The sequence below is a fragment of the Lynx canadensis genome, chromosome F2, assembly GCF_007474595.2.
Source record: "Lynx canadensis isolate LIC74 chromosome F2, mLynCan4.pri.v2, whole genome shotgun sequence".
Classification (NCBI taxonomy): Eukaryota; Metazoa; Chordata; class Mammalia; order Carnivora; family Felidae; genus Lynx; species Lynx canadensis.
Window position 1 is genome coordinate 44,266,989 of NC_044320.2, and position 21,278 is coordinate 44,288,266.

General features: G+C 41.1%; 1 protein-coding gene across 2 annotated transcripts in view; it reads left to right on the forward strand.

Annotated features, from left to right (window-relative positions):
- RUNX1T1 (RUNX1 partner transcriptional co-repressor 1) overlaps window positions 1-21,278 on the forward strand; it is a 167,450-nt gene that overhangs the window by 91,091 nt on the left and 55,081 nt on the right. For both annotated transcript variants that reach the window (XM_030304070.1, XM_030304071.1), the window contains exons 2-3: window positions 15,596-15,733; window positions 17,794-18,035. In XM_030304070.1, coding sequence (XP_030159930.1) covers window positions 15,596-15,733; window positions 17,794-18,035 — 380 coding nt within the window. The remainder of the gene's footprint in view (window positions 1-15,595; window positions 15,734-17,793; window positions 18,036-21,278) is intronic.

Genomic DNA, 21,278 nt, shown 5'->3' on the forward strand with positions numbered 1-21,278 from the left:
GGGGAAACAAAAGTGCTGCCACTAAACGCTTTTGCTTAGTGCTTTGACTCCATGGTTTTGTAGTGTTCATCCCAACTTCAGACATGTTATAAGGAGAAAATATGAGGGTCTTAGAATGATCTAAATACAGTGTTAAAACCGAGCCAAAAATATAAAACAGGCTTTTTACAGCATGATTAACAGTGTATTTGAAAGCTCTGTCCCATTGTGAAGCACTGACTTAAGAGATAGCCACTGTTAATATTCTGCTGTAGATCCTTTGTATACATATCCTTCTGGACACTTACACACACACACATCTATTGATTTATAGCTATCTTCAAATATGTTTTTGTTTGTTTTGTTTTGTTTGAACAGGATCTTGTAAAGCATGTAGCTATGTAACTATTTCCCCTTCTTGGTATGTTTCAAATTCTTTCCATGTCAATATACACAACCATTAAGTTCCACTCTATGATTCTATTAGAATTTGAATTTCCAAATGCCCATTGTTGGACAATTAGGTTATTTCTGGTCTTCTTCATTATAAACATCTTTGTGCACTTGATATTGTTTATTTAGTTTAATTTCCAAAGAGTGGAGTTGATATATTAATGGATATGTAGAATTTGGAGACAATTGATACATATTGCCTATTGTCCTACAAGAAAATTGGTATCATTTTACAAAAGTGTGTTAGTTATAGTACCAGCTGGCACTGTAAAAAAGTCTGTCATTTTAAAAAGTCTGTCAATATGTTAGGTGAAAATGAGTATATTGTTTTACACTAGTTAACTAGTTAAACTTTTTTCTCCATAGGGTTACAGATAACTTGTATTTCTTCTAATGTTAAGCTTTTAAAGTTAAACTTTTTTCTCCATAGGGTTATAGATAACTTGTATTTCTTTTAATGTTTATTTATTTTTGAAAGAGAGAGAGAGAAAGAGAAGGAGGTAGGAGGGTCAGAGAAAGGGGGGGAGAGAGGATCTGAAGCCGGTTTCACACTGACAGCAGTGAGCCCCATGCAGGGCTCAAACTCATGAACCCTGAGATCATGACCTGAGCTGAAGTCAGATGCTCAACCAACTGAGCCACCCAGGTGCCCCTGGTTATGCCTTTCTTAACAAGGTTAGAATCTCTTTCCTAATCCTAAGGTTAAATTAATATGTATATATTCTTATATGCTTAATATATAACATATATTTAGTGTTTTTTAAAAAAATTTTTATGTTAAAGATTTTATTTACATAGAAATGAATGACTTTGGATATATGGTGTGAGAAAGGTGCTTACTTTATTTCCTCCAAATTTTTGTCTAGGAGTTCCTGAGAGAGTTTGTAATTGAATTGCTTTTTCTTTTCCTTGTATTAGAAGTCATCGTTATCATGGACTGAATGCTTAGGTGATGTGTGTCTGTTTCTGAGCTTCATATATTTCTGCTTCTTTTTAATTTTATTCTGCTGAATTGGTTATTTCTGTACCAGTAGCATATTGTTCAAATTATTACAGTTTAATGGTGCATTTTATCAAATGGTGCATTTTATCCAATTCCTCATTACACTTTATTTTCAAAGTTTTCTATTTTCAATTTTATTGTAGATTGACTTTTACAACATTTGTAAAATTCTGGAAAAAAATTCTATTAGTATTTTGGTTGGGATTGGATTAGATTTAATGATTACAGTGTATACTGAGTGGACACAGAACAGAAATCTTGATAATTTCTTTTTTATTTATTTATTTATTTTTTTAATGTTTATTTATTTCTGAGACAGAGACAGAGCATGAGTGGGGGAGGGGCAGAGAGAGAGGGAGACACAGAATCTGAAGCAGGCTCCAGGCTCTGAGCTGTCAGCACAGAGCCCGACACGGGGCTCAAACTCACAAACAGTGAGATCATGACCTGGGCCAAAGTTGGTCGCTCAACCGACTGAGCCACCCAGGTGCCCCATTGATAATTTAATTTCTTAAAAAATAGTTTAGTGGAGTGTGTGACTCTTGCTCTCAAGGTTGTAAGTTTGAGCCCCACGTCTGGTGTAGAGATTACTTTAAAAAATAAAATATTAAAAAAATAGTTTATTACAGCAAACTACCTAAGGACCTACTGTGTGGAAGATCCTTGTTTAGACACTGGAGACAGATTTGAAAAGATACGGACCTTATCTTTTGTCCTGATCAACTTTTATAATTGTACAAGTATTTGAAGTAGATTGCATAGTCTAGGAGTACTGTAAGACGATTTTGTCAAGTTTGTATTTTAGAGTTATTTCTCTAGAAGCGAGGAGGAAGGGGATTTGTGCAGAGAGGGAGTGGAGGTAGAGAAAACCCTTCAGAGCCTCTGGAAGATTTTGAAGCCCAGGCCAGAGGGCAAATTAAGGGTGGATCCTAAGTGTGTTTAGAAGTGACATTGATAGGACACAGGGAGTGGATTGGACGTGGAAGGAGAATGGTATGGAGGGAGGAGTCTGAGGATGATTGTGGTGTTTTGGGCTTGGTCAGCTGTGGGGGGAAGTGACGCTATGCTGGAGATTGAAATACAGCAGAAGGCACAGATTTCCCAAGGCAGGTGTTAGATTTGGTTCTAAGTACAGCTGCCAAGGGGTTGTGAAGCTAGGTAGAAGACTTGTCTGGTTCTCCCAAGAGCGTCCTTTGCCAGGAGACATAGAGCCCTGGCGGGATTATTTACAGGAGATGAGAAGGCCAAGAAGGCTTGCATCAGAGAGTAGAAGGGATGAAGCCAGTTCAGAAGAGGAGTTAAGGCCCTGCCAGAGAGGAGAAGCCAGAGGCGGGAGAATTCACTAAAACTCGTAGCGACTAGAAGAACGGTATCACAGGAGAAAAGGAATGAGAAGCGGCTGAACAGGTCAGATGGTGCTGAGAACCCAAGTAAGATACAGATTGAACGGTATTTTTGGATTAATCACTAGAGTTTGTGCCGTGGCTGGGTGGTTTGGGTGGAATGGTGTCAGTGGAAGCCCCATTGAAGTGGGAATGGAGTGTAAATAGAGAAGGGTTTCATTATTGTCACCATTTTTTTTTGTAATATTTCCATCATTGAAGAAGCCTTGAAACCGTCTGAAGGGGAATGAAGAATACAATTGCTTTGCTGTCTGGTTACCTCCAAATCTGTGTTTTTAAATCGAAAGATGTCTGTGTTTGTCCACTCTTTAACTTTTTCTAGCTTCTCGGCATCATGCTAAATTCTGGGACTCAGTTGATGTCTGATAGAACGTCTGAGATGAAGTGATACGCTCCCTGCCATAACAGATCATTTTGCTGTCTGGTAGGAGATGTTAGACCAACAAGTTATTATACAGTTATTTATAATAGTTGCAGCAAGCCCAATAAAGAACAATTAGATGGTACAGGAGAGTTTCCCATACAGGGGACTTGGGAGGGACCCAGAACGCCTTCCTTGAGTAAGTGAATTTGAGTGGAGATCGGTTTTCCAGGTTGAAAGGCCCTGAGTTGAGGTGAAGCTTGCAACCTATAAAACCAGTGAGATATGAGGTGAGATAAGAGAGGCAGGCAGGGACGAAATCTGTCTAGGTTGTAGGTCATTTAAAGGGTTTTGGATTTTATCCTGAGAGTGATGATAAACTATTTAAACACTTTCAATAGGGGAGTAACTTGATCGGATCATTAGAATGTGAAGTTCTTGAGGGCAGTGATTTTCTTGTGTGTCCATTGTCTTTTCTTTGTGTCTGAAGGGGTACCTGGCACTTTGTAGATGGCTCAGGAATTTTCGAATACATGCTTTTATATTAAATGAGTGAATAGTTTTGTGTTTAACCAGATTACTTAAACTTGTGGGATAAGTACAAGTTGTTGTGGGATACACTGATTGCAGTGTAGGGTGAAGGGTTGCACAGACTAGTTCCTAGAAGGTCCCAGTGAGTGACGGTGGTGTTCCAGGATGCTGATAGCAATAGTGAAGCACATTTAGGAGGAAGAATAATTTGATGGTGGCACATGCACAAGAAGACATTCAGGATGTTTTATGTAAAAACAACAGAGTCTTGCAGAGATATCTCTAAGTAAACTATGACTTATCCTGCCTTTTTTCCAGATGATTCTTCCTGCTGTGTTTTGGTTTTAGTTTTTGACATGATCACGCACCTCTAGATTCCCACTTGCTCAAGTTTTTTTTTTTTTTTATTTTTTATTTTTTTCAACGTTTATTTATTTTTGGGACAGAGAGAGACAGAGCATGAACGGGGGAGGGGCAGAGAGAGAGGGAGACACAGAATCGGAAACAGGCTCCAGGCTCTGAGCCATCAGCCCAGAGCCTGACGCGGGGCTCGAACTCACGGACTGCGAGATCGTGACCTGGCTGAAGTCGGACGCTTAACCGACTGCGCCACCCAGGCGCCCCGCTCAAGTTTTAATTTTACTTTGTTACCAAGCTCTGTGAATCTGCCGTAGAGTATAAAAATGTCTTCCTGAATCTTCTCGTCTCCAGTCTTAAGAGCCACGTCCATGCTGGATCCCTGTATTATTTCTAGCCTAGGCTGTTGCAGACCAGAACGCCTGCCCTCTCTTGCCTTTCTTACCCTATTTAATCTCTGCTCCATACTTATCCATAATATAAGATTAGAAATGAGCATATCCTAAAACTCTCAGTGCCTTCCCCTTGCCCATCATGTGAAGTCTAACAGTACTGGTTGCTGTTTTTTTAAAGAGTACATTGGATTAAATTCAATAAATTTTGTTGAGCTCCTGCTACTTGTCTGCAATTTAGCCACAGGTACATAGTCTGTGTACCTTCATAATTTTCTGCCCTGATTCACCAGCTCTTACCTGGATGATCATAACTGATGGCAGTGGATATGTGTACTACCCTTCAGCAGCTCCACAAGCTTCCTTAATAGCCTTTAACGCTGGCAAATAAGACAAATATTCCTGCAGGAAAATTGTCCACACTTAAAGATTGTCAAATGTTTGGATCACTATTTAGTGATTTTTTTTTTCCCTACCTTCTGGAATAATCTTCAGTTTGGCAACAGGATGTTATATAGATACTTATATTCATTGCATGGGCCCTTGGTGATGTCTGTATCTTTTTCTGCTCTCTACACACGCAGGAGTTACTTTTTTTGTGTTAACTTGAGTGATTTGGTTTTTCCTTAATAAGTATTTTTACCACAGTCATTCAGCGAACATTTGCCGGCTGCCTGTGCCAAGGGGTTCGAACTCTTCCCAGACAGGAGATCCTTTTTTTCCAAAGGAAATCTTAACCAGAACAGCAGTGCATAGAGCAGATAAATATGGAGCTGTGCTGGTTGAAGTAGGGTGGCTAAACCCGGGGTTGCTGGATGGCCACTTAGTGGCCTCCAGGAAGTGGTTCTTAGACTTGGAAACAGGAGTCACAGGAGTGAAGCTCTTAACAACTGTGAGAGAGATGACATTTCTTAGGAACTTACACACAGCGGTAATGCCTGGCATCCACTGGTATTCACATGACCAGCAGTCCTTTCCACACTTTAGGAAATTAGTAATTGGTTTTTCTAGCTACAACCACCATTTGGGTACTTGTTAATGTTTAGAGTGTTTTTTGGGGGGTGCCAATTGGTTAAGGCAATCCACTCTTCATTTTGGCGCAGGTCATGATCTCACAGTTCTTGAGATCAAGCCCCGCAGCAGATTCTGCACTGATGGCACGGAGCCGGCTTGGGATTCTCTCTCCCTCTCTCTCTGCCCCATACCCCCCTCCCCCCAAACAAATAAATAAACACTTTCTAAAAAAAATAGCGTGCTTTATCTTGGGGTCCACCGCTCATCTTTGTCAAAAAATGAGCAGAGTGATTGAAACTATTTCCTGCTTCTACTGCTTAGCATTTTCCCCTCCGTAAAGTGGCGTCTACTTTGAACACTTATGCTGTCTGCCTCACTCAGCCTTTGCCCGCTCTAGGTAACCATAGTTCCTAATATGTCTCTGGCTGTTTTGTCGGAAACTGGCTTTGTTTTAGTCTTCGCTTACCTTCTTCGTTCATTCAACAAATCAAGTGGCTGCTATTTCAAGCACTCTTCTTAATGCTATGGAGGCTGGACTTAACAAACAGGTAGAAATTTCTGCATTCGTGAAGCTGACACTGTGGTTGGGGAGACACTCAAAACCCAGATAAATGTGTCAAGTGCTAGCTAGATAAATGCCATAGGAAGGGAAGGGAAATTCCCATTGTTATCCCCGTCAGGACATGACCCAAACATTATTGAAGCTATTTTTCTAGAAATCGTGATAGGTTATTATAGACTCATCTCATTCTTCTGCCTGTTTTCCATCTTAACCCAAGTTCATGCACTTTAAAGGCATGAAGCTGGTCTTCAGACTGTCATCTCTGATTCCAGATAGCTGCTGGCCCAGCGGCTTACTGGCTCATTCCACACTGAGTCCTTGGCCTTGTTCTCATTAGTGCAGTTTCCCAGTGTTTACTAATGACCTGTCTTACTCTCCCGCTTTCTCAGAGCTGAGAGTTTACTTATTTTAGTCATTGGGTTTCAAACTTTTGTATTTTCTACCCGTTAAGCTTACCAAATGAAATATGTAGAAGCCCAATCTATGAAAAAAAATATGAAAGGTCTTAATGGGACGGAAGGTGTTTCAGATGAAACCAGAGGCACCTCTTCTCATCCCTGCTCTTTCAATCTGCATTGTCACCTCCAGGGACTCCTGCCATAGAGCCATTATTTTAGTATGGCGCTGTGATTTTATGATAACGGAAGTGTTCCAGGGCCGAGTTCCCTAATAGGGTAGGCACAGCTACCTTATTGAATGTGGCTAGTGTGACTGAGGAGCTGAGTTTTAAATTTTGTTTAACTTTAATTAAAATTTACGTGGTCACAGGTGGCTAGTTACAGTAATATTGGAAGATGAAGTCCTCATGTAACGCTCTCAGTTTAACATTAACTGAATGTGTCTTTATTTCAGTTTTCTAGATCATGTAAAAATAACATTAGTTTTAGAAGGTAATGGACTCTTGAGAAGGTCTGGAATGAGTTCTGGCTTGTAACCTTGGACAGATTGTCCAACCCTTCTGGGCCTCAGTTCCTTTTTATAAGATGGGCAAATTTGTAGTACCTTTTCATAGTGAGATTTAAAATGAGGTAAAGCATGCAGGGCATTTGGTACAGTGCCCAATGCTTGATTTTAGGTGACTTATCCTAATAAGTTGGTTTTTTGTATGTTTGTTTTTTTGCTTGTAAAAAGAAAACATGCTCATTGTAGAATGTTTAAATAAATGAGAAAAATAACAAGAAGAAATTAAAAATAATGTGTAATCCCACCATCCATAGACAAGCAACAGAAAAGCTTGTGAAATGTAGAAAAAATGTGTTTTTGGTTCATAATATGCTTTTCTCTTTGTTGTGAATGTGCATATGTATGATTTTGCTATTCTTGTAAAAAAAAGGGAGCTTTTGGAGGCTGTAGGTCTTATGTATACAGATTGCTTTACAAAGCCTTTTTTCTAATATTATATAAAAAGCCTTAGGGAATATGTTGTCATTACTGAAAAGCTGGTGAATTCAGTGATTTACTACTGGTTTTTTGGTTTTTTGGTTTTTTGTTTTTTTTTTTTTAGATTTATCTTTGGTAACTTAATGTTTTCAGAATATAGAAATTCTATTTATTTATTTATTTATTTATTTATTTATTTATTTATTTATTTTAATGTTGTTTTAAATTTATTTCTGAGACAGAGAGAGACAGAGCATGAGCAGGGGAGGGGCAGAGAGAGAGGGAGACACAGAATCTGAAGCAGGCCCCAGGCTCTGAGCTGTCAGCACAGAGCCTGACCCGGGGCTGGAACTCACAGACTGTGAGATCATGACCTGAGCTGAAGTCGGACGCTTAACTGACTGAGCTACCCAGGCGCCCCTAGAAATTCTTTTTAGAATTCTTTTAGGATGATAGAAAAAAGATGGAGGTGATTTTAAGTTAAAGCTCTTAAAAGTTCTGGCGTCTCAAAGTTGTCATGACTGTAGACATGCCTTATGACATAGTACTATGTATTCCTTTAAAATACTACATTTATTGAGCACGTTCGCTGTATCAGGCACGGAGCAAAGTGCTGAGAATATAAAAACAAGTAAGATGTCATCATTACCCTTGAATAAATTATGACCTAGTGGGAGAGACCGACTTGATTCTAAATACAGTGTGGTCAGTGCTGTAAGAGGGATCTGGACCGGGTAATAAGGGAATAAAGGGCCTTCCTGGCCAGCTAGGGATGGAAGGGTTGTCAACGGAGGGTCCCTGGCTGAAGTAATACCTGAAAGAAGATTTAAAGGAATGATGGACTTAACCAGGCAGTGGTGGGGTGAAGAAGAATCTAGGGAAAAGAAAGGGTGCAGTGTGAGGGAAGCCTGTACGACCTGGGGGCATTGGGAGAGCTGCGTTAGTTTGGTACGGAGTTCAGAGGTGGGGATAAGAGTGGAAGGGAGAAATGAAGATGAGCCTGGAGCAGTTACAGAAACCAGAAACCCAATGGTCTTTCAGTGCCTTATTAAGGCACAAGGCCTTTATGTTTTACATCGCAAAAGGTCTTTGAAGAGTACTAAGAAGAGAGGAGTAAGGTCTCTGGTCATATCTTTGGCATACGTAGTGACGTGATGGTGTGATTTGGACAATGGCACAGAGAGGGATAGTGCACGGCAGGGAGACCATCCAATGGGTTGTTGATTAGACCAGGTGAGAGATGATGGATGAGGAGGGTTTGAATCCAGGGTGTTGAAAATGAGTAGCCCTCTGGATGTTTGGGTGCGGAACTTGGGAGGGATGGTAGGCCTAGAGGTACAAGTCATCGACATAAGAGCCATGGGGTGACTGTCACCACACAAATGAAGTCCCTAAGGAGAAGGTATAGAGAGAAGATTTCAAGAGTAACTATGAAGGAGCATGGGGGAAACTACCAGTAATTATCACAGTGGTGAAGAAACGTCAGAAGGAGCAGCCCGAACGTCCTGAGAAGATTGAGAGCGTTGGAATGCTGGGATCCTGGGGATAACAATGTTTCCAAAGGGAGGAAGTGGTGAGACGCAGTCAGATTCTACAAAGATGTCAGATAAAGTATCTGGTGTTTCTTGGATTAATAATGAAGAGATAATTGAAGAGTTTCAGCGGGAGTTAGGATGATATCTTGACGCTACACTCCCAATATTATTTTAGTGTGTATTCTCTGGTTTCAAGTGTAGGTTTTAGGCAAAGGAGGGATTGATTGACAAGGTTCTGTGGGCTGTTTGGAAGATCATGTTGTAGGAATTAGTAGAATGAAGAATTTCGCATTATCAGGATAATCTCTTGCCATTTTTCTTCATTTCTTTCTGCCTGTTAGTTGCCTTCTTTTTCACATGGAGGGCAGTAGGCAGTCTTCTACCTCTGGAGTGAGATTGTTTTTCTGCCTTCACATCTGAAGGTAAAAATGTTGGAGAATGATTGAGATTGCCCATCTTGGACAGGGTGCTGTGCCAGAACCAGCTGCTGGTAACCTTGGTACAAGGTCATGAAAGAACATGGTGACTCCCAAGGTAGTTATGGGATTAGAGGTATGACAGGTCCCAGTATGGGGAGGAAAACTTTCTAGGAGTCCACTGGAAGTTTGTGAAAGATGGAATGGGAAATGAGGAAGGAAGGAATGTGAGTGTAGAGTACTCTTTAAGAACCTGGGCTATCAGAGTGAGTGTTTTGATGGTAACTAAACAGGGACAAGTGGACATTGGTAGGGTTGTTTCATAACCAAATCATCAGTGGAGATTTAGTAATGAGGATTGAAAAGGTATTTGAAAACAAGAGATAGATGTTAATTGTAGTGTGTGTGGGAAAAGATTTCTATGCAGACACATTCTTGTGGACATAGATATTTATGTGAACAGAGGAAGTCTGGTTATGATCACCAATTTCAAAATAATTTTGTGGTCCCTTTATTGTCAGATTTATGTTCTCTGGGTAGTCTTCTTTGTCTTTGAAATGAACATAAGCCATATCTGTAGAAAGAAACCAGAGAGTATTAGAGTTTGCAGATGATCCCTGAAGTTATATAATCTAAAATGCTTAATTTTATGGGTAAGAAAAGTAGACTCCAAAGAAGAGAAGTGAAGGAATCACAGATATAACAGTACCTACCAGAAGAAGAGGGTCTGTTTTAGTCCTTGGGTCTCTGATCAGTTCATGAGGAAGTCGTTCCCAAAACTTCCATAGACCTCCCTGGATGACCCATTGTCTAGAATCGGAGCACAGCACTCACCTCTGAAACCTGTTGCTGATAAAGGGGAGCATGACAACCTGATTAAAAGAAGAAGGATCTGCTCCCCAAGAATTGTGCACCTGAACAAAATCAGGACTTCCAAGCAAGAAAGAAGGGAGAAGCGCTGTTGAGTAGGAGCTCCAGGATCTGTGACATAAGCTAAAGAGTCTGTTTGTATTCTGTGGGCAGTGGGACCTTCCCAAAGGTGTTTTTTTTTTTTTTTTTTTTAACGTTTATTTACTATTGAGAGACAGACACAGAGTGTGAGCAGGGTAGGGGCAGAGAGAGGGGGAGATACAGAATCTAAAGCAGGCTCCAGGTTCTGAGCTATCAGCAGAGAGCCCTACGTGGGGCTTGAACTCACAAACCGCGAGATCATGACCTGAGCCGAAGTCAGATGCTTAACCAACAGCCACCCAGGCACCCCCTTTGCATTTTTAAAAAAATTTTTTTAACGTTTATTTAGTATTGAGAGACAGAGGGACCCAGCGTGAGCCGGGAAGGGGCAGAGAGAGGGGGAGTGGACCTTCCCAAAGGTTTTAAAGCATGGAATAGACAAGATCATATTTGTGTTTCAGGAAAAAAAAAAATCTTCATAAAACACCTGTGATGAAGTAACAGATCATTCTTACACTTGCCTAAAACGACATAAGTTGATCACAGAGTTGAAGTAAATTTCAGATCTCCAGCATGTTCCCATATTACCTGCATTCCACTTCCTAATCATGTATTTATACGCTGTTGATGGTTATGTATTTGTCTTTTAAATTAGGCATTTAAAAAAACTGCCATCAAATTGCTTACTGTTTTCATTGGTGGGAGTGATTGGATACATAACACACACACACACACACACACAACTATTGTACTCATAGGCTGTGGTTGGAGTGATTGGGTGTAAACACACACACACACACACACACACACACACACACACACACACACTGTCGTACTCATAGGCTGTGGTAAATGCTAAAAGGCCAAACAAGCATGATGCGGTTGGTGCCTTGGGCACCTGGGGAAAGCTATAAGAGGATCTGTAATGGGCAGTGAAGAATGGGATAGGTGGGGCAGATCTTTCTAGATGAAGGAAATAAACAGTATAAAATGAAAGGCAGAAAAGCCAGGGAATGCCAGGGTGCCCTGTACAGATAGAGCATAGACCCGGGGGGAGGACATTGGAAATAAAGCCATGAATGGATGATGGAGAGGCAGGCACAAGAGAATGGAGATCACATGTGCTGGTGCCTGACTTGAGTAGGTACTATGCCAGGGTCTTAATGAGGCAGAGAGGGGTGTATATCAGTATTCTTCTTATGAGGAACTCAGGATCAACATAACTTGCCTGAGGACCCACTACTGATGGCTGAGTTTACATTTGAAACCAAGTCTGTCTTAACTTGGAAATTTGTCTGTTATTCCAAAGAGCCTTCTTCCACTGTATCATTCCATTGTGCTTAGAATATTAGCATTTGACTTTTATTCTCCTGAGCAGGAATGAACATTCCAGAAGTGCTCAGCAGGGAAATGAGATGGCAGCATTGTGGAGGCTGGGTGGCCACCATTCTAGTCTGCAGGCAGTTTCCTTTAACATCTCACACCCAGCCACTGGAGTCACTAAATGATTCTGTTGTCAGGCCTGAATTTGCCATATTTTCCATAGAAATAAAAATCAAAGTCTGTACCCACTTTTGTGTTTCCTTAGCTGCTTTCTCCTTTCTGGTAGGAGTACTTCAGTTCCACTTGGGCTTACTCCTCTTTATTGTGTATCTTGTAGCTCCTATAGCTAGCACTTACTCAAATTAGACCAACTGTACCAACTGCTAATTCACCGAGAGGTTTCTCGAACTGTCACATCTGGGATGTAGGTATTTCTTCTATTACAAGATATTTCTTCTATTATAATTGACATGATGAGCTCTGATAGAAAAACACATCCCGTCTACCAATCCTGAACTTTCTATTTACAGTAATCATCTCTAGAAATAGTATGTAAATAAGGAAAGTACAGAATGCCTATTCTCCATACCTTAAAAACACATCTGGAACTGTTTGAACTAACAAAAAGTAAAGTAAGTGCTACGGCAGATTATGCCATACCTTTCCTTTTTACTTAAAAAAAAAAAAAAAAAGAAAAAGAAGGAAATGGAAAACATACCCCTTCTAGAAGCCTCTGACACTGAATTGGATATTGAAATGGTATCAGTAATGTATTTATATATGCCACATTTTCTTCCATGTTTCAGCCATCTTTGGTACACATGTGTTGGATATTTGCCATGTGAGTTGAAATGTTACCACATAGGGGAGATCTTTATTTAGTAGTAGTGTGTATCATTAAGGTAGAGGCAAGTCAGTCCTTTTGATTATACATACCTTCCTGCTCTGATAGATTGTTTTTCTTTTTCTTTTTCTTTTTTTACCATTTTGTGCCAGTCTTTCAATTGATGTCAGCATTCCCCTGCAGCAACTAAAAATAGAAATTACATCTAGGAATAATTTTCATAAACTTAAAAAAATTGCATAAGAAATATTATAACTTAATATTGGTTTTACTGTATCCTCTAATTTGAAACGGAGAAGAAATACTTCTGTGGTTGAATCATAGTTCTTTTGCTGTTTGCTATAAAAGTTTCAAGAATATATATTTCAAAATGTTTTGCTTTTTTTTTTTTTTTTTAAGTAATCCAAAACAAATGCAACAGGACTCAGCATACTTGAAACACATTTTCTGAATTTATCTTAAATCTCTCTACTCCAGAGGGTTTGTGTGTGTGTCCGGGTTAGTCCTGGCTGGTAACTTCACCATCTCTCCTCGTCCTGGATTGATTGCACTGAACAGCATGGAATGAGTTACATATGGTCCCACTTTGTCTAAGTTTGTAGGACCTCTGGGTTGGAACTCCATTTGATCAGAGTGGAGCTAACTGTTGCCGAAATTTGGCTATTCCGGCCAGAATGCATATAGTCCTGTTTAGAAGCAGTGGCGTTTTTGCAATGCTTTGGCTCAGTGGTTCTTGTTCTTAAAGTATCGATGCCGTTTCGAGGATTTAAAAAAAAATCACTCCTACATTTTATCGTCGTCGTTGTTGTTGTTGTTGCTGTTGTTACTATTATTAAGATCCTCTTAAGTTTGAAGAGGACACCCATTGTCGATTTTATCGTCTATTTCCTTTTCTCTCAGTGTCAGCAACAAGGGTAGACAGACGTGGGTTTCAGATGTGTTTTCCAGTTTAGGTTCTGCTCAAGAAGTACCTCCAGGTAAGTAAGGTGCAGGGGCCGTGCCCACTAAGGCTCAGCATGTCCGGGTGGACGAAGCCGCCTGGGGTAACTTTCTCTTCATTTGGGCTCTTTTCTCCCTTGCTGCTTTTTTCCTTCCCTTGCTTTATTTATTTATTTTTTCACCATCCCCTACACCCCCCCGCCCCCCCCCGCTCTTCCTCCCTCTGTCTGCACAACCACGTGCTTCAAGTCTGTGTATCTGGACTGCCTTCTCTAACAGTTCAGTGTGAGTGTTCGCAGAATGAAAACCAGATGGACCTGCAGTTCCCACTGTTATCTCCCAGCCGACTCTGGCAAGCCTCCCTCTATCCCTCCTTCCTTGGCATGACAGAAATATTTGCCTTTATTTAGGGAGAGTTGTATTTGCTGCTGCACCTCTTCCCTCAGCTGCAACATAAGCGGAAAGCTATTTATTCCCTTGTTGCTGAGGTTGGTTGAGGTGAGTAGACCGTGCAGCGAATTTAACTATTGAAGAAGCGCTTTTAAACCTGCCTGACTTCGGTAGTTTTCTAGACTAAGTGAGTTACTGATCCTGGGTGTTACAGTGTTCTGGAATAGCACTAAGAAGGCAAGCTTTTAAGGGGTGAGATCAAGGTAGAAACGCTCTCCATGTGGGTTTTTACCACATTTCACTCAGAACACGCATTGACTAAAGGGGCATTCGTGGTTCTCCAGCGAGCTGTCAGGGTGAAGAAAAAGAGACTCTGATATTAGGCTATCAAAATGCTCTTATTAGAATGATGATTATTTTCATTCTTTTATTGCATTTCCCCTGTTACGGCATCGACATTATTTCAACTTTAAAATGTTATGTTCTGTTGCAACCCAAGTCTCGTGAAACGGCTCTGAATAAAGGTGTGAGGTAGGTTTGGAGTTGCCAGCATAGTGATTTGGATTTTTCACTTAAAAAAAAAAAAATAGACATTTAAAGTCAGTGTTGAGAATTTCTCCCCATGGTTATCATAGTGTTTTAAAAGACCCACTCTTGACCAGTAGTCCCCGTGACTTGACTTTTCCAAAAGTCCGAGTGGGAAAAATTTGTACCTAAGGCTGCATGAGGGGCCTCAGACATTTTTGGTGTGTGTGTGTGTGTGTGTGTGTGTGTGCGCACAGGCACACAGTGCTGGTAGAAAATTGTATTCTAAAGAAACAAAACTCACTTTTTTATTGGAGATCTGTTGCTTCAATAGATTTGACAGAGAAAAAACAGCTCAGAATTTCAAAGGCAAAGCATGCATAGTAGAAAACAGTCTTGAAGCTCAAATGTTCGTTATTGGGTAATCAGGAAATTTCTCCATATCTGTCACATACTCATGCGAAAATACAGAGAGGGCCTTTCGTTCCTTTTCATTTGCTATTTGGGGTTTTTCCATTCTCACTCCACCCGAAGTTATTAATTGAAGGATCGGTCTCATGTTTCTAAGACGGTGGGTCACAAATCACAAATTCTGAATAAACAATCGTGTAACCTCATTGTGTGAAACACAGCATTTATGTAGTGGGGCGTTTTCCTGCAGGGCAGAGGAACATTGAAGTGAGGAGTGTATCTGGTAGACATAACCTGCTTCTCCTAATGGGCCAGAAACTAAGCACAGAAAGGGCATGGCAGGTGTTACAAAAAAAAAGTCCTTATAAACATGCTGGCTCCTATCAGTATCTCACCTGCATAACAGACCTTCAGATTTGTGTTGTTCCTCACTAAAGGGTTTATTACCATTTTACTTCCTCATCTATTTTTTACCTCTTGCTAGCGTTGGCTTCAGCTTCGAGTGAGGTTGTGCCGTTGGATATAACACTACCAAGGTAGCATCTGCCCAAGCCAGAAATAACAATAGGATGTAAAATAACCCAGTTACAAATGAGGTCCTGCCATCTGTGCTACACCTCCTTAAGTGGGGTTTGGATGATAAAGTCCTGATTTAAACTTCAGTAGATCAGCCTATTTTATTGAGAGGAGATGTCGGATTTCTTCTGTTCACTTGCTTGTAAAAAAGATGAACCCCACTTAAAAAAAAAAAACAAAAAACAAGAAACAAAAAGCAACGAAGGTGCTTAAGGAGTAAAATAACCTGTTCAATGGTGGCGTCCTCCAGATCGGACTGAGAAGCACTCCACGATGCCAGACTCACCTGTGGATGTGAAGACCCCATCTAGGCTGACTCCTCCCACCATGCCACCTCCCCCTACAACTCAAGGAGCTCCGAGAACCAGTTCATTTACACCGACGACGTGTGAGTAGACACTTCTGCGTTTCCCGTTTCCATTTTGAAGTCTAAATTTTTTTTTTCCTGCAGAAGTGAAGCCCCGCCCCCCCCCCCCCCCCCCCCCGCCGCCTCCTTCCCCCAAATCATTTAATTGCCAGTGAGTAGGTATTGAGCCTGCGCAGACGTACAGCATCTTAGGTATAATTTGTATGACTGCCAATATTTGCCTGCCTTTCCATTTTTGCTTCACAGTTGTAGTCTGCTTTGATTTCCGCAATGAAGACTATTGCATTCGTTTGGGCTGCGGCTTCATTTGTTACCACCGTAATTTTTAGTTTGACTTAATGTGTAGCTCCTTACTTTAGCTTATACATTTTGCCTCGGAACGTGTTAATATCCTACAATTATTTCCAGGTTGCTTCCGGTCTTCTAATACCACTTTCTTCTGGTATTTACAAATAAGATTCAAAGCTAGCAGCCTTACGTGAAAAAGGGGTATTGCTCTGGGCGACAGTCACATACAGAAAACTTTCTGAAAGAAGGAGCATCTTTCTTGTCTTGAGCCTGTCAGACTTTTATTAAACCTTTACTCGATTCCAACTCAGCTCAGGCCTTGTGTCCTGAATCAGTGGCGTGTATCGGCTTTCTGGGTTGTCCGAGGAAAGGACAGAACATTCCGAGAGAACAGCCACTTCCCTTCCTTTTCTGTAGATTCCAGCAGGGATGGTGGATAGCTTTGTTTCCATCGGTTTCAAAGTCCCGGGTAAAATTGTCCTAAAGGATTTGTGAAACTAATAAATACTATCTGTTGCAGATAGTACTATTTACAGATCGTGTGTCATCAAGTCTGTATGAATGAACAATCACAGGCAAAACTAGATCCATGGGATTATAAGGGATTGGCAAAATACACATCCCCGGCTGTTTATGCAGCGTGGCGCTGCCATTTAAAGGCCTTTCCAAACGTGTAAGGAACAGGAGGCTGCAGCGGCACCAAGTTGCGACCCTGTCATCTCGTATCTGGTTTGTCGTTACCCAGAGCCACAGTGATGGGCACATGTCTTCTGTGAGAGGTCCTAGTGAGCAATCATTTCATGACAGGTTGCTTTGGTGCTCGTTTGGGACAAGGGGCTATTGTATTATCTGGAAACTTTTAAGAATGATAGAGTGCTTCAGACATCTTCAAACTCCTGTTGGAGATAACCTGTCAAAATTACATGTAATAGATGAGTTGGATAAAGTGGAGTTGGTCGAATTTATTGATTTTAATATGATAAAATCAACATTTTCGTTAGTGAGAAATGCGCAGAATTCTCTAGTCTTGTTCTTACGAATTATCTCGGTGTTCAGATACATTTTATCGGAAACAAAGTTGTCAAATTACCGCCAATCCACGCTATTAGTTGGGACGAGATGTCCCTTTCCGATTTCTTGAACTAACTCTCTGATAATTACCATATCCATTTGGCTTCTTATATAAAATTTGCATCTTCCCTAAAGAAGTGGTTAAGAAATATGAGGGGGAGAAAATAGCCTTCTAATTGGGTGGTATAAGGTTAAAACTTGAAAGTCCTATTTCTATAAACACAGCTGTCAGTTGTGTGTACAAAACATGATTAAAAATGTTCAGTGATGAATTTAGTCTCCACCAAATGTACACTTTCTCTAGGGGAACAGTTTAGAGAGGAACGGTCCCGCTATATTGATGTCAGCCTGTGACAGAAGGCTGACATCCAAAAACGCTGTTTGTTCCGTGTTTGAGACATTTCACGTGGTTGGCATATGTGTGCACGGGAGGCAGGGCTGTCCCCGGGTTACAGCCGACTCCCATGGGGGCTCTGCTTCCACGTGGAGTACCGGCATGCAGTGTGAGGAGGGGAGAGCCATCCAGTCCTAGAGTACCTGAACCCGTGGTACCCCTGGGAAGCCAAAGCCTTTGACAGAAAAGTACCCCCCCCCCCCCCCGGTTTCCCAAACCACAGAATCCTCCAGATTTAAAGGGAACAAAACTTGATTGTAATTTCCTTGTGCCTTTTCCCTCTGCGTTGATTTACTTGTTTTTCTTTCTTATTTTGTGCTCTTGACAGTAACCAATGGCACGAGCCATTCACCCACAGCCTTGAATGGCGCCCCCTCGCCGCCCAATGGCTTTAGCAATGGGCCTTCCTCCTCTTCCTCTTCTTCTCTGGCTAATCAACAGCTGCCCCCAGCCTGTGGCGCCAGGCAACTCAGTAAGCTGAAACGGTTCCTTACTACCCTGCAGCAGTTTGGCAATGACATTTCTCCAGAGATAGGAGAGAGAGTCCGCACGCTCGTACTAGGACTGGTGGTAAGCAAACGGAAACTAGCCCAGTTTTCCGGGGGTAACGGGAGAGGGTGTGTATGGGAGACGAAAAATACAGACTGTTCTCCCAACCGTTTTGTTCGCCTACCTGGAGATTGCATGTAAGTCTGGTAATTCTGTAGTAACCGGGTTCTCAAGTCTGCATTGGGTATTGGTCCCCACCATGGTTTCTTTTACCATCTGACAATAAAGACATGGTGACACAGTTTATTATTATCTTAGCCACAAATACATGTGTGTGTATAAAATGCAATAGGTATATGTTCTTGGCATGACGAGTGGCTTTCAGCAGTGACAAAATGTTTTCGTTACATTAGTGATCCATTTAATCTAGCTAGGGTGCTCGTTTTGACATAGTTGCTTTGAAGGATTTTTATCACTGGTCTAAGATGAACAAGAGTTTATAACGAATAACGTTCTTCTATGTGTTTTCATTTTTGAGGCTAATAACATTTTTTAAAAAATTTCATTGTGGTAAAATACACATAACGTAACATTGACCACTTTAACCGTTTCTGGGTGTGCAGTTCAGCGGCATTAAGTACCTCCATGTTGGTGTATATCCATCACCGCCACCCATCTTCAGAACCTTCTTCATCACCCCAAACTGGAACTCCGTACCCATTAAACAGTAACACCCCAAGTTCCCCTCCCTCAACCCTTGGTAACCACTGATTGTTTTTTGTTTTTTTTGTTTGTTTTGGTTTTTTTTTTTAGCAATTCTTTGTTAAAGGTAGAATTCACTTAAACCATTCATTTGAAAACAGAAGTGTTGAGTTAGGCACATTGTGCCACACTCTGTACATTATCACACCGGAAATGAGCACATGTATCATTTTGGGGGGGGGGCATCCTGAATCATTTTTGTATACATACTGTGATTTTTTGGTACAGGTAGAGGATTTTCATTTAGGAAGGGCAATTTTCCCATAGCAAACGGAGTCAGGGAGAAGCTGTTAGTCACAGGTTCGATCCTTAGGGTAGACCTGAAATTCAGGTGACGGGCCCCTGTTTGCTTTCTCTTGAAATAGATCATTCGTTTGTATTCCGTGGACTTATGGGCAAAGCCATACTCGTTGTGTTTTGCAAAAGAAGCCCCCAGATTAAAGCCCGTGCACGAGTCTAGTACAGTAGATGACGCTTCCAATCACAATAACCCACATTTGACAGATATTTTGCAGTTCGCTCTTTTAACCCTTACCTCCCTCTCCTGAGTGCTCTAAGAAAAAGCTTTCACATTTTCCACAGTCTGCCAGCTCCAACTGTCGCTCTTCCCTGCCGGGAAGGTGAGGACCACAGGAGTGTGTCAGCTTTGCCACAGTTACTTTTGTCAATCACTTATCCTTTTCCTTTGTCGTTCTGGAGTTTCGCAGAGTAGACTTTGCAACTAGCAAATAAATTAGACCCAAGAACCGCAAAGTAAATCCAAAGCAGTGATTGTGTCCCATAAATAGTGAAAATGTTCTTTGTAACAAAAAAAATGTTTGTTTTTTTTTTTTTGAAAACTGCTTTATGTATTTGATATATTCTCTAACGGTGGTTTCCGTAAGTTCCAATGTGGAAGAGTTTGGTAACTTTAAGTCAGTTTTCCCAGATGTTCAGTGGCATACTTTCGAGTGCAATACTTCTTTTCAGAGACATATTTATTTAAAAACCTTCAGAGGGTAAGTTAGGGGAAGACATTAATGATAAGTTAGGGGAAGGTATTAATTAATAGTGCTTTGCGTGGAATCGGCAGGCAGTGAATATTTGTCGAATGAATGAATAGAAAATGGATGTTGTTTTTAAATTTTGTTATTTGAATACAGTTGGCATGATATCACTACATTAGTTTCAGGTGTACAACATCGTGATTGAGCTTCTCTATATGTTAGGCTGTGCTCACCGTAAGTGTACCTACCATCTGTCACCATATAATACTATTATCGTATTTATTATTAAGTATATTTCCTATGCTGTGCCTTTTATTCCTGGGACTTCCTCATTCCATAACTAGAAGCTAACACCTGTTTGCCCATTTTGCCCAGCTCCCCGCCTACTGCCTTCCTTTCTGGTGATGAGCAGTTTGTTTAATAGAGAACGGATTTTTTTTTTTTTTTTTTTTTTTTTGGAGCATTTGACTACAAGCTTTTATGTATGCCATTTTATCTAAATTCTTGGGCCTGCCCTTAGGGGTAGTGATTTTATATACATTTTACATGTGGGAAGTAAAACACACAGGGCTACCCAACTGAAGTGACGGGCCTGTGATTTGAACTCAGGCAGTCAGTCATAATGAATCCCCTTCTGCTGTTATTTAGATGGAGTTAGAAAATCTGTCAGGAGGAATAGGCTCAAGGCACAAAATAACCGGCATGGCTTTAGAAAACCGGCCATTGAAACAAAATGAAAGATGAAACACATAGACTCCCTGATCTCTGTTACAGATAGGAAGTTCATGGTTATTCACAGTTTCATGTGAGGATGTTTTGAGTTTAGAGGTGTAAAAAACTTAGAGTTTGCTGGCCCCACACTGAATCATGAAAAGGAAAAGAACTGCACAAGAAAGTGGGTGGAGGCATATTTTGAAGGAGTTAGGTCGCCAGTACCGCAGGTTAGTCAGGCCTGAGGGTAATTGAGGTGTTGAAGAAGTTGAGACTGAAGTTTCTAGTTGTGAATCTGCCACAACACTGAGGAAGACGAACCAAAATACGGTTAATGTACTCAACACCCTTACAGTAGGTTGGTTGTCTGTTAAGTAGATGCTTTTATCGATACATATGGCCCGCTCTAGGACAGCGGCCCTGAGTATTTGGGGGCTGGCTTATGTGGCGTAGGTTAGGACTAAGTGCAAGTTATTCTGTGCAGTCCCATTGGGGTTGAGCAGTACATGTTGCCTGTAGGGTAAGTGGAATATCTTTGATAACCGCAGAGTGTTTTCACCCTCTGCAAGACTCAGTGACTCAGAGACGTCTCAGACTTGTTCTTGGGCTTTATTGGTCAGCACACTACCCAACTTAGCTGCTCCTCCTGAACCAAGATGCTTTGGTCGACAAAGAAGGCCTGCAAGATGGGAAGACAGAAGAATATTTCCACCAGAAATAACACAGACATGACACGTTGGATGAATTGAGATTTTGGCCCTTGCCTTTGGGCTTTGAGCGATCAGTTGGGCTTTCAAATATATCCTGAGTATGTTCGTTTTTCGTACAGGTAATAGAAGTCTCTGCAATCAGAGACTTCTATGAC